Below are 17,815 nucleotides of genomic sequence, written 5' to 3' on the forward strand. Positions count from 1 at the left end.
CAGACCGTATTTCTGTTTTGCAAAATACATTTGTGTTTGTGAATTGTGTGTTGCATATGTATTGTGTATGAGATTGTAGGTGATTTTCTTGAAATCTCTCTTCTTGATGTATGTTTAATGCTCGTTTACCCTGACACATAGTGGTCTTACAGTTTCTCCCACGTGGAGATTGTTTCATTCACATGGTATTATGTAGATGCAGTTTTTAGATTCTTTCTTGTATGTTGTTGGATTTGATTTTGGACAAGAAAGATCTCAGAGTGTTGGTTGTTTTGAATGTTGTGATATTGTACTTGTTTCGTATCATTTTCAATTTTTCTGATTGTACTTGTTTCGTATCATTTTCAATTTTTCAATTTTTCAATTTCGTATCATGTTTGAGTACCTTCTTGTGAGTATATCTGAAATGCCTGTGCTGTTTTGTTGTCTCCTTTCTTCAGTCTTGTGGAAACCCTTGTTTATGAATTACTACCCGTACAATATCAAGATTAATGATTAGAGTAAGGAAGAAATATGCCAGATAAAATAATATTAGTATAAAAACTATAACTACATGGCAAAAACGATTTTATGGAGTCAAAAAGGCACTGGAAGTTTTATGTTATTAAACAGTTAAAAACAATTAAGTACTCTTTGTTCGCAGTCATTTATTTGTAATGCTGCGCTAAGCTGGATCTGCCTGCGTGCAAACACGCTCTCCTTAGCGGCAAGTCGATTTATAATTAGTCCATTTGTTGGTTTCAACGAGTAAACATGTTTTAGTTATATCAAAATATGCTACAGTCCGTTCAATCCGGCTCGAAAAATCATGAATAGGCTGCCTATGCAACTTTGTTCCAAATCTTTCATTTTATTTCATAATTCAGAGCAAAGTTGCGTAGGCAGCTTATTCACTCTTCAATAAAATGTTACTAGCTTATTACTTACTTATTAGCTTTTCTTGCTGATAGTGTTGATTTATGTTTTTTCATTTTTTTTTCAGCCGTATCTACAATTGTTGACTCTTTGGACGACATTTACTGCCTACAAGAATCACAACCTCAAGAACGCGCCCATTTATTAGCCCTTCTGGAAGATACACGCCTTCATATATTACTCGAAGTAAGTCCTAAATCTTTTTATGCGTATATGTATGTATATTATTCTATCCGAAAGTCTTGATAAGTCTTAAATTGCTTTATTACTATTGCCTTCCACCTTTGTGTGAACGGCCGTAGCTCAGCGGCATGATACTAGCCTCATATGCCAGAGCACACGGGTTCGATCGACCGAATGATACGAGCCGTTTCACCGTGCCTGGGAGAGCACGTTAAGCCGTCGGTCCCCCTGGGCTAGTGTTCATCGACACTAGTTACTTGAAACAGGGTTAAAGATGTAATTGGCGCCGTACCAATCCGAAAGGATCTCCCCGGCAAAAATGCCATACCATATTATTATTATTATCCACCTTTGTCCGTCTTGTGCCATTATTTCCCATTGTCTCACTCCCATTTTCTCCAGATCCTCACTGACTGCGTCTTTTCACCTTTTTCTAGGCCATCCGACAGACCTTGTCCTCTCTGGTCTTTCATTAGCCTTTATATATCTCCCTAGATTTACCTTTCCGAAGAGAGACTCCTTTAACTCGTTGTTGTGAACAGAAACTTGAAACCGTAAAAATCAGTGGTTTGACGATAAATGCAAGAATGCAACAAAAGAAAAAATGATGCCTACAGAAAAAGGCTTACCCGGCGAACTAGAACAACTTTAGAGAATTACTAAATAAATAAAAGAGAACAAAATAAAAACCACTTAAATAAGGAACTTAAATATATAAAATTCAGAGCATTCTATAAGACAGTTAACATCAACAGAAAATAATTCAAGGCAACTTCAAGCCAATGCAGAAGTCTGAATGGTCACCTATTAACAACCTAAAAAAAAAGAATGTGTGTGTAATTTGTACGCACGTAAGAAGTTATACTTCTATTATATAATTTCAACGAAATAAATAATATACTTAACAGGTTAGTTGTATTTTATTCAAATATTAAACTAACTTTCTTACCTACCACTTTCAAAAATTTTTTATTAAAACAACCAAAAATAAAAAAAATATGAATCATCCGGGATTGGAACCCGGGACTGGAACCCAGGACCTCTCGATCTCTGGTCCAATGCTCTACTAACCAAGCTATCGAGCCCCTTGTAAGTCGGTGACAAATAGATCAAGTGAAGTAAAAAAATGTTATACCTAGATATTTTATTATCTCACTACCGAGGAAGACAAATCCAAAGACACAAAAATTATAATAAATAATACATTTACTAAAAACACTAATATATTCTTTTAATGACTTATTTGCGCTGATATATGTATACATAAGTACCTATCTTGAAAGATTAGCAACGAGCTACATACTGTCTGTGTGCGCATGCGACAGGGAATTATAAAATTTCACTCTCGATCGTAAAGAAGTATAACTTCAAAAATTGGAAGACGAAGGGGTGAGGTAATCGGAACAGACGAGAGGGATAGAAAGATAGGAATAACCAACGATTCTTGAAGTTAAGACGAAGTAAAAAATTATCCAGAAGAAAATCACTATTTTTTCGGTAATCCATTCTTTATTCTTTTTTGTTTCTCTTGGACCTATAACATCTTTTTTAAATTCATTTTTTCAAAGTAGCCTGAATCAAGGTGTAACTCTAAATGTTGGTAAAATATTTCTCTGTGTTCAATTTTAATACCAAAACGAAATCCTGTCTTTCTCTTCACATATATAATAAAATTAAATACTTCAAAGCTATATGATAGTTTCAACAAAACTTTTTTCGTATCATATTTAATGGAACTCGTAATTGGAGTCTCCTTTGAAGCGTACTTTAGCACGCAAGCTGAGTATTATTCGTTTGCCCGTTTTTAGTCCATTCACTCACGGTAAAACATTGCAATACCTCCGAATTTTAAAGAACCGCTTGGATTGACAAGAAATTTGGCATAGGCCTACCTAACATGTCAAAGAAAAAAATGATATTGTGCCGATGTGTGCTTTTAATCTGGGGGTGAGTATCATCCCTTCTCGTGGAAGAAAAAACATACTTTCAAAATAGGTCCGGAAATGGATAAAATAACTAATTCTAAAGAACTTTTGTTCTATAGCGTTTTCTCACAAGTTAGTATTTACCTTCATTTTTCACTCACTCAAAAAGTAAATACTTAATCTAAAAAAATATTCTTAGCAAAAATATAGCTTATAATGGTGTAGCCATTATAGCCATAGGTGTTTAAAAAAGCTTTATTTTTTTTACGTGTCTATCATCAAAAGTAAGCAAGTTACGCTTAAAATAAAGTTTGGTTCATTTTTTTTTGGAAAAAAAAATCGTGAAAATCACCCCCTAATTAGCATCCCAAATAAAATTAATCGCTATCGCTTCACAAGTTACTTTACTTATGTATTGATTATATGATCTGTAAGTTTCATCGGTTCAAAGTGCTTATTTTTGAAAGGGCTGTAGTTGAAATGGCTTGAACGAATCATTAATCACTAGTGTATGCAAACTTTAAACAGCCATGTCCTAACTAATTTTTATCTTGCAGATTGATAAATAAAAATCCAAAATATTCATAAAAGTGAAGACCTACATTTCTTGCCTCTTTCAGATTGTTGGTATCCATAATAATTTTTAAGTTATTTTGAAGAAACGCATTTTTTAAAATCTGTTTTTTACTTTAAAACCCTTTTTTTTCAAAAATAAACACTTGAAACTTACAGATCACATAAGCAATACATAAGTAAAGTAACTTGTCAAGCGGTAACGATTAATGGTTTTTGGGATACTAATAAGGGGGCGATTTTCACGATTTTTTTACCAAAAAAAGGGACATACTTTACTTTGAGCGCAACTTGTTTAGTTTTGATGCTAGAAACATTTATGGAAAACAAAAATAAAGCATTTTTTCAACGCTTCAAAAAAAGTTGTGATGAGTTTTCCTCGAAATGTGCTTTATTTTTTGTTATTTCACGTTGAAATATTCGATTTGGAATTTGACGAATAAGAACTTACTTTTCATTAGCTACAACTCTACTTCTACTGAGTCTACATAAAGACTTCATACATACCTACACCATTTTTTCACTTTTTTATAAGCTGTAGTTTTGCTGAGAATTTTTCTTTAAAATACTTACTTTTTGTGTTGTGATATTTACAAAAAAAACCGTCTAAAACCGTGGTTATATTTTTGAAAAATGAACATATTCACTCGCAAATAACTCGTAAGTATTGACTTATTAGTCAGTTTATCCCCTTCCGGACTTATTTTGAATGTATTTTTTTCAGCACAGAGAAGGTGTGGTACTCTCACCCAGGGCAAAAGCACACATTGGCACAATATCACTTTTTTCTTTGACATGTTAGCTATGTGTATGCCAAATTTCATGACAATCCAAGCGGTTCTTTAAAATTCGGAGCTTTTGATATTGTCCGTGAGCGAATGGACTATTATTCGTTTGCCCATTTTCGTAGGATACGAACTGTCGTAGATACGCAACTCCTGGAAATCCCACTAACCATTTTTCATCTGTCATTATCTTTCCTTTTATTATTCTGTATGTGTTTAAGGTATTCGGGAGTGCCTGTTAGTCGGAGTGAAGGTGGTATTATTAACTTAGCTGATTTTTGTGGACGGTTCTATTGTCTTTTTAGTTTATTGATCCCGAAATGATAAAATGGATAGGGAAAGAAGGAAAGAAGTGGTTGCTGGAAATAATGAGAGAAGCATGGAGAACAAACCAAATGCCGAGAGAGTGAGAAGAAAACTTACTGATCCCAATTCACAAGAAAGGAGAAGAATCCACCTGTGGAAACTATAGAGATATATGCCTCTCATCAGTAGTGTTCAAGCTCTATACGAGAATAATAGAAAGAAGATTAAGAACAGAGGTAGAAGAAAAACTGGAAGACGAACAAACAGCATTCAGAGCCAAAAGGCAAACAGTTGACAACATAAGCATATTACGAAATATAATAGAAAAAAATAATGATCGGGGAACAAACATATATATGACCTTCATAGACCTTAAAGCAGCGTTCGACTCAGTAGACCGGAAAGCATTGTGGAATACTGTAGAGGAGCTGGAAATACCGAGGAAACTATTAGAGACAGCAGAGTGGTGGGAAAAGTGCAAATGAGAGGTAGCAGATCACTAGAATTTAGGATGAACAAGGGGATAAAACAGGGAGATAGCCTAAGCCCACTCCTATTCGTCATAATTATGGACAAATTATTTAAAAATGTAAAAAGAAAAGAAGAACAAACCACTTAAAAACAATAATAGGCTACACGCACCTAACACCAGTTATGATAGAAGGATTACTGTATGCTGACGACGTCGTTCTCCTAGCAGACAACCAGAGAAAGATGCAGCGATTAATTGATGTATGGACTGAGGAAATAGAGAAAATGAAATTAGAAATAAACATCAGCAAATGCAAGACGATGAAAATAGGTCAGCAGGAGCAGGAAATTGAAGGCGAAACACGAGTGCTCTGTAAAGGACAAGAATTGGAGAGGGTGACGGCCTACGAGTACCTGGGCACGATAATATCGAATGACGGAAAGCTAGACCTAGAAATTGCAAATAGGACAAAGAAAGCTACGAAAATATACTATGCGATTAATAATACGACACTGGGAAAAAGGGAAATCAGCCAAGAAACAAAAATGCATGCATATAATACAATCACAGTACCAACTCTTCTATATGCAAGCGAGACATGGGTCACAAATAAAAGACATGAAAGTGCCATAAATGCAGCAGAAATGAAACAGCTGAGAAAAATAGCTGAAAAGACGAAGATGGACAGAGAAAGGAACGAAAACATCAGAAACGTGCTAAGTCAGGAACCAATAGAGAAAAAAATTGAAAAAAGAAAACTGAATTGGTTTGGACATATAACTAGGATGAACGAGAACAGACTAGTAAAGAAGGTGACAGATGCCAAAAGACAGGGGAAAAGAAGAAGGGGCAGACCTAGAAAGGGGTGGATGGAACAAATCGAGGAAATCGGGACAAATAGAGGGAAAACAGTGCAACAGATAAAGGAAATGCAGGAGACCGGAAGGCGTGGAAGAAATGGGTAAAAGATGGATAGGTGATACCAAAGTCCGACGCTCTTATAGGGCATAAGGACAATGGGAAGAAGAAGAAGTTTATTGGTAATAAATGTTTTGTCATCATTACTGTACGAGTATCCTACGTATAAAAAAATAATGGGAAATAATAAAAAAACACAGACAATATAATTTATTCTTTTTGACCATATTGGCTATCAGTCATCATCAAAATTCGCTGTTTTTAGTTCACTTCTGAACATAGACCTCCCTTAAATAACTCCATTGCATCCGATCTTTTGCACCTTAAATACAGTTGTGGTTGATGCGTTTGATGTCATCTGACTGTCTTGATCTAGGACGTCTTCGATTACGAGAAGGATCATGTCTAAGTGTCCATTAAAATTTTTTTAGTCTATCATCCATCATCTCGGACTCTGGCATACGGCTTGCTAAGTTCTATTTCAGTATTGTAATTCTTTTTTGACATAAAATTAAACATAGGGGCAATATGATCGGTCATATTACCCGTATGCGCGCCAATGGTGAATATAAAAATTACATGTCAAAAAATGCGCGATAACTATCTCTTAAAACCTACCAAATTTCCTTTGCATATCTCAACCGGTTTTAGGGCAATAAATAAATCGTCAGTTTGTGAGAAAAATTCAACATCCCGTATCTCGGAAACGAAGCATTTGCGTACATTTGTTTATAAAGCAAACGGTCATTATTTTTTCATACAGAATTATCCCTTAAAGTTTGTCGCACTTATTTAGAAACACGCTGTATTATTACAGCGATATTGTTAAAAATCTATAAAAATCTATTAAAAGGGCTATAAAAAATATAAAAAATACTTAAATCGGACAACAGGTTTGGGAGATACGAGACATCAAAAATGACCCATTTTTTGGGGTGCCCGTTTTCTCTGACGCGCAGTGTATTTAGAGTCCGTTTTGTAAGGTTCTTATCATCAGGACTAGAAACCCACAGTGCGTGGGGTTAGTTCTACGTTGCCTGATGTAAAATCAAGGAATAGTTTACCTAAATGTCGTATATTATTTTATACAAAAATCTAACTTTATTACAACTTTAAATGGTTTTCACCCATACATTTCGGTAGCTCAAGCATGAATACCCGTAAGCAGCATTGATAATAAAATTTTTATTTTTAAAACGTTTTGTGATGTAGCCCGAGGCCTTTTCAATATAAAAATATCTATTATACAGTCTTTTAATTCATTTTTTCCATTTTTCCAAGTAATTTTTTATGCCGTCTTGTCGTACTAGTAGCCACTGCTAATGCCTTTCTTAATTTTCCAGCTTTTCGATCGCATTGACAACCGCGTGCTGACACCTCTCCGCGCGCCGTTAAACGACGCGGTTCAGTGTGCCCGCGACGCTGCTGACGCTTTACGGGACCTCGAACATCGACGAGACACCGACTACAGGGACCTGCAGGAATTGAGGGATCTGCTATGCCGGCCGCATTTTAAGGTAAGTGTTTCCAGGGTTTCCCGTTAGGTGGTGATGGTGTACGAAATATAGAAAATTTTACAGAACGAATTTCCTTAAATGTATTTAGATTTTTGTCTTTAGAGGGACCTCTATTTTACTTATTATAACTCAATGTTCTCGATAGAATTATTATTTTTACAGAAAAATGTGCTATTTATGACGTATTAAAAGAAAGTACTCACATAAATTGAAGATGAATTTAAAAAAAAACATGAATTTTAAACTGCACAAACAATTTTGAATGTTCAAATTGATGGGGTTCTCAAATATCAAGAATTAACTGTACTAAATTTAAATTCAAGATGCAGTAGAATAGTAGAAATAAACAAACCAAGACACGTTAAATGCTACTAGGAGCACACCCGAATCATAATTTACAATGTATATACATTGTAAATCCCAAATAATGATTTCCAAAGTTTATATTGTAAATTATGATTCGGGAGTGCTCCTAGTAGCATTTAACGTGTCTTGGTTTGTTTATTTGTACCTACTGCATCTTGAATTTAAATTTAGTATATTAGTATTCAATTCCTGAAAATTCTTGAGACGTCAAGAGAACTTAAATCGAAGTATTCGAATATTCGCAGCCGAAGCTATTTTATTAAGGTGCTCCTATCATCATCACGTAGTGCTACAACCCTGGATTGGTCTTGGCGACTGTACAACTTTTTTCCAATTTGTTCGTCTGCCATCAACCTATAGGGTCAAAAAGAATGTTTATTTTCAGATCTGCTTTGATGTTATCTCTCCATTGCATTCTGGGACGTCTGAGTGGTCTTTTGCCTGTAGGAATCTCCTCCCATACCAGTCTTACAAGTCTCTCGTTATTTCCAATCTGCCCATCTTAGTCGCTGTGATTTAATTGCTTGGGCAACATCGGCGTCATTTTAAATCGATATTGGTTTGTGGTGATGTCGTGGTGAGGTCCAAAAATGTTTCTGAGTGTTTTTCGTTCAGAACGTCTGAGCTTTTCTTCGTTTGCCTTGATCATGGTCCACGTTTCGCATCTATATGTTGGTACAGGTCTGATGACCGATTAATTGATTTTGATCTTGCAACTTTTTGTAAGATTTTTGCATTTTATTAGCTTATCCAGTGCAAATAGACAGCGATTTGCCGATTGGATTATGTCTTTTATTTCTTCAGTGACATCGTTGTCAGCTGTGATTATGACCCCCAGATACTTAACCCGCCAGTGGTCGCTATATGAGATTTTCTCTCACGGTTTCAGAAAATTGAGCACAACTTTTTTTCTGGGAAATTATACGTGCTGTAGTTCCTTCTAGTCTCCTAACTATCCTCCCTTGACAATCTAATAGACTCGTCCGCTCAGATAGTGACTCATTTTACTTAGTATCACCATATTGTTGAGTCAGTGAGAGATTCTCTCATCAAGCGACCACCGGCGTCACCAACTGTGTATAAAAATTAATTTTATTTTTCCCCTTAAAACCTAAAATAATATCCTTTTATGACGTAATAAAAGGCGCCGTGGATGTGGTCGATGATATGAAAATCCTATATCCTGTTTCACGGGTTAGTTGTAGATGGTCACTTACCATATATTTTCCAATGATAAATATTGGTGGCATCAATAGTCACATTTTATATAAAGATAATAATAATAAAACAGAAAAACGTCGTGTCTTTTTAAAGCAAATGGCTTTATCGTTGATGAAACCTCATCTTTTTTGTAAAATTTTGTACAAAAAGGCAGAAGTTGGATATGTGAGAGAAAATCTCACGCGCGATCACTCGCGTAACAACCTACCTAGCGAACAATGCCGGGTTAAAACGTTGTACCCTTATTAAATTGAAGGTGTTGACCGTCACATTTTCTCTTATCCTGTCTCTTCGTGTCTTTCTATTTATACACATATATTTCGTCTTCTCTTCATTAATCTTCAGCCCTACTTCACTTGTTGCTCCTTTCACCTTGTTGAAAACGTCTTTTATGGGTAGGATGGAGTCTCCAACGAGACCAATGCATATGCTAGTAATAGCTTGGAACCTTGAACCGGTAGCAATTCTGTTTTTATTTCGGCCGACTTCATGGCTTTCTCTAATACAAGGTTAAAAAGTAGTGGAGATAACACATCACCCTGTTTAAGTCCACTGTTAATTTCAAAGCTGCCAGACAGTTTATTATTCAGTTTTCTGAACAACATCCCTCAAATCTTGTAATCTATTATGTATTAAGATTCTTCATTATACCTGGTATCATAGACGTATATATTAACATAGACTGAGACTACCCTCCGCGCTTCCTGACCACAAGATCTCTTGGACATGTTTGCGGTATCTCTTTCTAGCACTTCTGCTGGTATCGTGAAACTAAGTGAAGGTATATAGGCACGGAAATAGAGAACTATTATCGCAGCTTTACTATGCGTAAGAGTGAAACAGCACTAAACCAAAAAATATGGTGTCGTCACTTCGCTGAACATGACACTCTGTCTGTGTTAATATACAGCGTGTCTACGTTGGATACATATGGGAAACTTTTTTATTATTAATTTTACGAAAAAAAGTTATTCTTCATAAAAAGTTCTGCATGCTCTAAAACCTAAGATTCAATCAATAGATATAAAATTTTATCAAGATTATACGAGGTATGTCAAAAAATATTAATTTCGTTTAAGGGTAAAGTATCTTTATTTCTCTGAATATCGAAAATTCTTATTATAAAAAGTTGTTTGGAATTAAAAACTAAGATCAAATATGCAATTACATGCTTCTAATTGAAAAAAAAAAATATTTTACAAATTTTTCTCAAATTTATGAATACCCAACCAACATCGTTTTTATTTATTACAAATATGATAACTCTTTTATTACTCATTTTTCGAAAAAAAAGTAATTATTTATAAAACACTCAGCAAGGTCTAAATTCTAGGATTCAACCATGATATATCAATTTTTATTAATTTTATACGAGGTGTGTCAAAAATATGAATTTCGCTCGTAAGTATAGTACCTTTATATTTCACAATATTTCAATTAGAAGGATGTAATTGCATATTAAAACATAGTTTTTAATTTTAAATAACTTTTTGTAATAACAATTTTCAATATTGTGAAAAATAAAGGTACTTTACTCCTGAGTGAAATTAATATTTTTTGACATATCTCGTATAAAATTAATAAAATGTGATATCTGATGGATGCATCTTAGATGTGAGGACATACAGAGCTTTTTATAAAGAATACTTTTTTTCTTAAAACTAATAATAAAAGAGTTATCATATGTGTAATAAATAAAAACCAAGTAAAGTATCCATAAATTTAAGAAAAATTTGGAAAATATTTTTTTTTTAAATAGAAGCATGTAATTGCATATTTGATCTTAGTTTTTAATTCCAAACAACTTTTCATAATAAGAATTTTCGATATTGAGATAAATAAAGGTACTTTACTCCTGAACGAAATTCACATTTTTTGACATACCTCGTATAATATTGATAAAATTTGATATCTGATGATTGAATCATAGGTCCTAGAGTATGCAAAACTTTTTATGAAAAATAACTTTTTTTCGTAAAATTAATAATAAAAAAGTTTCCCATATGTTTCCAACTTAAGTAGACACGCTGTATATGTCTAAACGTGGTATTGATTAGTTTAAGACTCTCCGTCGTATCCTTTTATTGATTTGTGCTGATACTTTGCCTTTTCACCGTTAGATGTCTCATCAGGAATAAATCAATGCTGCCAACCTACTGACCCCAAAATTGTAGTGACCTGAAAACATCGTCTCGCTTTATAACAGATGGAGTGAGGTGTGCAGAGTAGACCGAATATTTTCTTTATGTAGATCAATATTGAATTTCCACATTAATTTTGATATGAAGGAAGGTTGATAATAATATGTAATTAAAATTTATAATTGGAAGGGTAACTAACGCAATCGATGAACAATAATTTATACATAATATAAGACATCTTAAATAAACTTTTTTCTCGTTAATATCCTTTTAAATTTGTATAAATGTGCTTTGAGACCAGGGGGGATAGTACGAGGTTGACAATAAAGTTCCGAGACTATTGGTATATTCACCTTTACTCTGCGAAACAGTGTTTCACATCTTTTCTTTTCACAGGTTGTTCTTCGTGGTTTTTGTTTTACATCCTTTAGTGACTTATGGTAGGCTCCTTTCAAGCCGGATTTGAATTTTGGGAATAGCTAGAAGTCACAACTCACATAACAATTTCATGTGCTTAGTAGATTCATAGAACATACTTTTCAGGGAAAGTATATACTGACAATATGCGTAATTACCATTACGAATGTGCAGAGCAGATGCTGAGTATATACTACATTACAGTACTTAAACGTTCTATGTATATACTTAGAATGTACCACCGCACTTCTTTTCAGTATACAGGGTGAGTCATGAGGAACTGTACATACTCCTACCTCGTAAAGAGGCTCCTATGGGGAATAACAAATGACCATTAAAAAGTGTCTGCTCCCATTGTTTAATAATATACAGGGCGAGTTTCGCATTTTGACAGAAATTTGTATTCGTCATAATTTTTGAACGGTCAGATCGATGTGTGTCTTATTTTGGTCAATCGTTACACTATTACCACCTAATCAACTGATTTATTCAAACAAGAAAAAAATCAGGTCCGGCTTTTAAAAAATTAGTTCGTTTGGGTCTTAGAAAAAATTTCACCCTGTATACGCTTTTTGAAAACTCTAATATAAATTTTACAAATTAGACAAATAGGCAATTAAAATAAATGGCATATTTATTTTTTTTTTCCGCACACGATTGATTAATTTTTTATAAAAAAATCAAATTTGTCTATGAATTACAAGTTTGGTAAAGTGAACCATAGATTTAACAAAATTAACTTTTATTACCAAAATTAACTTTTTTTGAACAAATATTAAATTTATATTACCACCCAATCAACTGATTTATTCAAACTAGAAAAAAATCAGGCCCGGATTTAAAAAAATAGTTCGGTTGGGTCATAGAAAAAATTTCACCCTGTATATGTTTTTTGACAACTCTAATATGAATTTTACAAATAAGACAAATAGGCAATTAAAATGGCATATTTTTTTTCTCACACGATTACTTAATTTTTTATTAAAAAAATCAAATTTGACTATGCATAAAAAGTTTGGCAAAGTTTTTGCATAGATTTAAAAAAATTAACTTTTTTTACAAAAATTAATTTACAAAACCAACGTTTTTCTTAAAATTAAAAGTTTTACCAGTTTTTTTTTTATAACACGGCTAGATCTAAAACTCCCCATAACACTTCTTTTGGACTCTATAGTTTAACATAAACGTGATCAAATAGATAAATTTTAAATTTTTTCACTTAATTTTTGCGATTTAACTTTGCAATTCATGAATCTGCACCTTTTATTTTTTTAAATTCATAACTTTTACGAGAAGAGGACTGAAAGTCTACAACAATTTTCATAGTCTTCAAAATGGTAAGAGATATGTGCTGTAAAAATTTCAGAAAAAAAAATTAAAATGGAACAGAGTTGTAGCGAGTTAAACCATGATTTCATTTTTTTTTTCATTTTTAGGTTAAAATTGAAAAATTCCGATTTTGACAAATTTGGTTTTTTAATAAAAAATTAAGTAATCGTGTGAGGAAAAAAATAAATATGCCATTTTAATTACCTATTTGTCTAATTTGTAAAATTCATATTAGAGTTTTCAAAAAGCATATACAGGGTGAAATTTTTTCTAAGACCAAAACGAGCTAATTTGTTAAATCCGGGCCTGATTTTTCTTTAGTTTAAATAAACCAGTTGATTAGATGGTAACATAAATTAAATATTTGTTCAAAAAGAATTAATTTTTGTAATAAAAGTTAATTATTTTTAAATCTTTGGTTCACTTCACCAAACTTTTAATTCATAGTCAAATTTGATTTTTTTATAAGAAATTAAGTAATTGTGTGCGGAAAAAAATAATTATGCCATTTTAATTGCCTATTTGTCTAATTGGTAAAATTCATATTAGAGTTTTCAAAAAGCGTATACAGGGTGAAATTTTTTCTAAGACCCAAACGAACTAATTTTTTAAAGCCGGACCTGATTTTTTTCTAGTTTGAATAAATCAGTTGATTAGGTGGTAATAGTGTAACGATTGGCCAAAATAAGAGACACATCGATCTGACCGTTCAAAAATTATGACGAATACAAATTTCTGTCAAAATGCGAATCTCGCCCTGTATATTATTAAACAATGGGAGCAGACACTTTTTAATGGTCATTTGTTATTCCCCATAGGAGCCTCTATACGAGGTAGGAGTATGTGCAGTTTCTCATGACTCACCCTGTATAGTATATACCAAGAATATACTTTTTAGATTATTCCAAGCAAGTGCTATAAACCTTCTATTTATATATTTAGAATATACTACCTCACATCTTTTAAAAATATTCCAAGCCAGTGCTATATTGCTCAGAAGTATGTTTTCAGCATCATCTAATCTCATCCTAGGTTCTACCAACTATCATATTTACATATTCAAATTGCATACGCGAATAATGTTATTAGTACATTTTACAATATTACTTAAAAAGTAAGTAGGTACATATAAATTTTAGTTATTTGTATAAATATTATATAGGTAAGTATATATTATATTATATATTATTTATAAAAATTACATAATTATATTATATAAATATTATATAATATTTAGTGAAACTAAACTATAACTAAAATTTATATATTTTGTACTTACCTACTATTTAAGTAATATTGAGTGACCAAAATGAATTTAATATTTTCAAGCACCACAAACAAAATAAACAGCATCCAGCATAGATTGAATACAAATACAAATGCCTGTGCACTGTGCCCTGTGCCTGTTTAGTGTTTGCGTTTTTATTTTCATAAAACATTTGTTAATTCCTATGCAGGTAGAATGAGAAGGGTCATTTCTGTTATTCCGTTTGCAATATCCCGATCTTTTATACGATCTGGTAATGGTGTATTCTTTTATAAACAGCAATTTAATGTATCTAATAAATTCCAACGATGTAAAAATACTCATGGAAAAATCAAAATGGTAAATTCATTTCAATTATGAAAACGATTTTTTTTCTTTAATACAATTTAATTTTTAAACTTTTTTACCATACCTACCTACAATTAAAACAATTTTAAGAAATGAATTCGTCCGGGATACCTACATACATAAATTTTATTAATTATTCTAAAAATAATAAGTTGATAATCTATAAGGCTAACATTATTCTTCCTATACATAGGTACATAATCTTTTTAAGATAATTTAAAAGTACATACGTACAAGTATGTGTTAAGCACATACTTTTAAAGTATATTCGATGAAGGTATATTCCAATAATATACTGTTACGAATATTCTGAGGTACTACGTACACGAATGTGCTCAGTATATTCGGTACGAGAATATTCTTTAAAGTATATGCAAAGAACATGAAATTTATAATGTTTTTTATGATACATGCTATGCTTGTACTACGCATATACTAAAAAGAATATACTCTGTCGAATGTTGGTAGTATATGCTTTGAAAATGACGCGAACATCATTGTAATGTGGGAAGGTGTTAAATTTGGCGAATGGGGCGGGAGCTTCATGAACTTAACCTGGATTTTGGCCATTATATTGGCAGTAGTCATTACCAGAGTAGGAATTGCAAAGCCTGTGCGTTGCCCTGATGGAGAAACCAGGATTCTCTTTCCACATTTGCGTCTTTTTTTGTGAGTTTTTTTTTTCGATGTCTGAACTCCACCTGTGAGAAATTTGGTATGAAAATAAATATTACCAACAACAAAGTAATGTTAATCCGAAAAAACCAAAGCGTACCTCAACTTTCACCATAAATGGGCACATTTTACAGCAGGTCAATAGATTTAAGTACCTGGGATGTTGGATCGATAGCAGCCTAAATCCTGATCTAGAAATAAGATCGAGAATAGAACAGGCCAGAAAATCTGTCGATAACTCAAAACTCGAAATTCGAGTACGTTTATCAAAATGCTAAGTCTGGTCGACTCTTCTCTATGCAGTTAAGACATGGACCCTTAAAACATCAACCGTAAATAAGTTGGAGGCCTTTAAAGTGTGGATCTACCGGAAAATCTTCAAAATTTCATGGACATCGCATACCTCAAACGAAGAAGTTCTGCATAGAATAGGCAAGGAAAGAGAACTTTTCAACTCCGTGAAAGTTAGAAAAACATCATACCTAGGCCACATACTGAAAAATAATAAGTACCAATATGCTCAACTTATAGTAAAAGGAAAGATAGAGGGAAGGAGAGGACTAGGAAGAAAAATACTATCCTGGCTCAGAAACATCCGACAATGGACAGGGCTAAATTTTGAACAGCTAATAAAAACAGCTGAATACAGAGAAGAGTTTGCAATTGTAGTAGCCGAGAGTGCACTTTAAGAAGAAGAAGTTCCTTTCTAAAGCTCATAATCAATAGCCTAATTTTCATTTACCCATTTTTATTTAATTTTATCATCAAGATTTTTGAATTATCTTGAAATAATATTTTTGATTGAAACTTCAAAATAGTGTTTAGTTTTCGTTTGTAGATCATAATAATAATTTCCGGATAACGCCTTCAATTAAAATTCCTCCATCGAAATTCACAGCTTCATCTGAAAACCTCTCACCAATTTATTCCATCCCCGTTTCTAACTAACCCAGCTTCGCCGCAGTCGTAACATATTTATGCCCATTACCTGATCTGGACCCTTAGCCTCCTTTTGCTGTTCTCACCTTTCACTTACGCCTATTAGGGAACCTCATTAAATTTTCATATCAAAAGATATCCCCTATCGAGATGTATACCCTATTATATAACAAACGTAGCGGGTGAACCATAATATTCCAGATGTTTGAATAAAAACATTTTTATAAGGAAAAATATATGTTTTGGTCTTTCCTGGATTTTTTGATTGGATTTTTGAATTGTATTGGTCTTTCTTGAATTTTTTTAATTGAAGAAAGAGTATGAAAAATGGGGCTTCAATATGAATATGTCAAAGACAGAGTATCCTAAAATAGGGGATGATGAAGAAGCTTCAGATTTAGAAATTAGAACCACAAAAACATGTAAAGAATATAAATATCTCGGATCTATAATACCTAAAGAAGGCACTACCAAAAGAGACATCGAAAACAGAACGCAGCAGGACAAAAAATAGCGGTAAACATTCTAAGCTCTCTACTATGGTCTAAAGATGTAAGGCAAAAAACGAAATCGATAATCTATCATACCTTGGTAGAGCCTATTATGATTTATGGGGCAGAAGTTGGGCAGATCACGAAAAAAGATAGAAAAATGATAGAAGTAGTAGAAATGGATTATCTAAGGAGAGCGTGTGGTATATCCAAAAAAAGATCACATCAGGAATGAACCTTTTAAAAGGATGACAAATACTGTATATTCCAGTGTAGATAGAATTGAAACAAGACAACTAGTGTGGTATAACCACGTGAAACGACTGAATGAAGATAGATGGCCAAAGAAATCTTTAAATTACATACCACAAGAAAGAAGAAGAAGGGGAAGGCGTTCAGTTGTCTTGAAAGAAAATGTACGGCACAGCATAAGAGATAGAGCCATCAAAGAAGACAAATGGATGGACAGAAAAAGATGGCGGTCGAAATGCGAGAAGCGGCAGAGGCTGTAGAAACCTCGCTTATAGATAGATAGATTTTTTAATTGAACTTTTTCACAAAAAATGTGATATAAATATTGACAAGGTATTCTTTATTATATTTCTTTTGTCTACTATTTAGATCTTTATTTAGGTTGTGTACATATTTTTTTAATGTGTTCTTGAGTAAGTTCCTGAGTGTTGTATTTTTTAAATTCAAGGTCCATCGTTGGGCTTATTCAAAATTGAACCCCATAAAATATATTGTCAGTTGTTGATGCAAGCGTCAGCATGACGTTTTAGTAACTGCAAATTTAGCATCCTAGGCTCTCCTGCTATTAAAATACTCCCCTTCTATTCATGTTAATGTAGAATTTAAGCAAGCAGTTATATAGATGTTGGAACCACACTGTGGGTAAACAATAAAACGAATTACCCATTCAGTTCACATTTGAACGCAGTTAGACAAGAAACTAAATTGAATTTAAACGTACTTTCAAAACTTGAAATCTACGAGAACCTAGAGAATTTTTTAAAGTTATGGTGAT

General features: G+C 33.0%; 1 protein-coding gene across 1 annotated transcript in view; it reads left to right on the forward strand.

The window, feature by feature from the left end:
* LOC114329137 (peripheral plasma membrane protein CASK-like) overlaps positions 1–7,621 on the forward strand; it is a 642,784-nt gene extending 635,163 nt beyond the window's left edge. The window contains exons 10-11 of the mRNA XM_050644747.1: positions 983–1,101; positions 7,421–7,621. Of these exons, the coding sequence (XP_050500704.1) occupies positions 983–1,101; positions 7,421–7,621 (320 nt within the window). The remainder of the gene's footprint in view (positions 1–982; positions 1,102–7,420) is intronic.
* The last annotated feature ends 10,194 nt before the right edge of the window (positions 7,622–17,815 follow it).

Source organism: Diabrotica virgifera, chromosome 2, assembly GCF_917563875.1.
Source record: "Diabrotica virgifera virgifera chromosome 2, PGI_DIABVI_V3a".
Taxonomy (NCBI): domain Eukaryota; kingdom Metazoa; phylum Arthropoda; class Insecta; order Coleoptera; family Chrysomelidae; genus Diabrotica; species Diabrotica virgifera.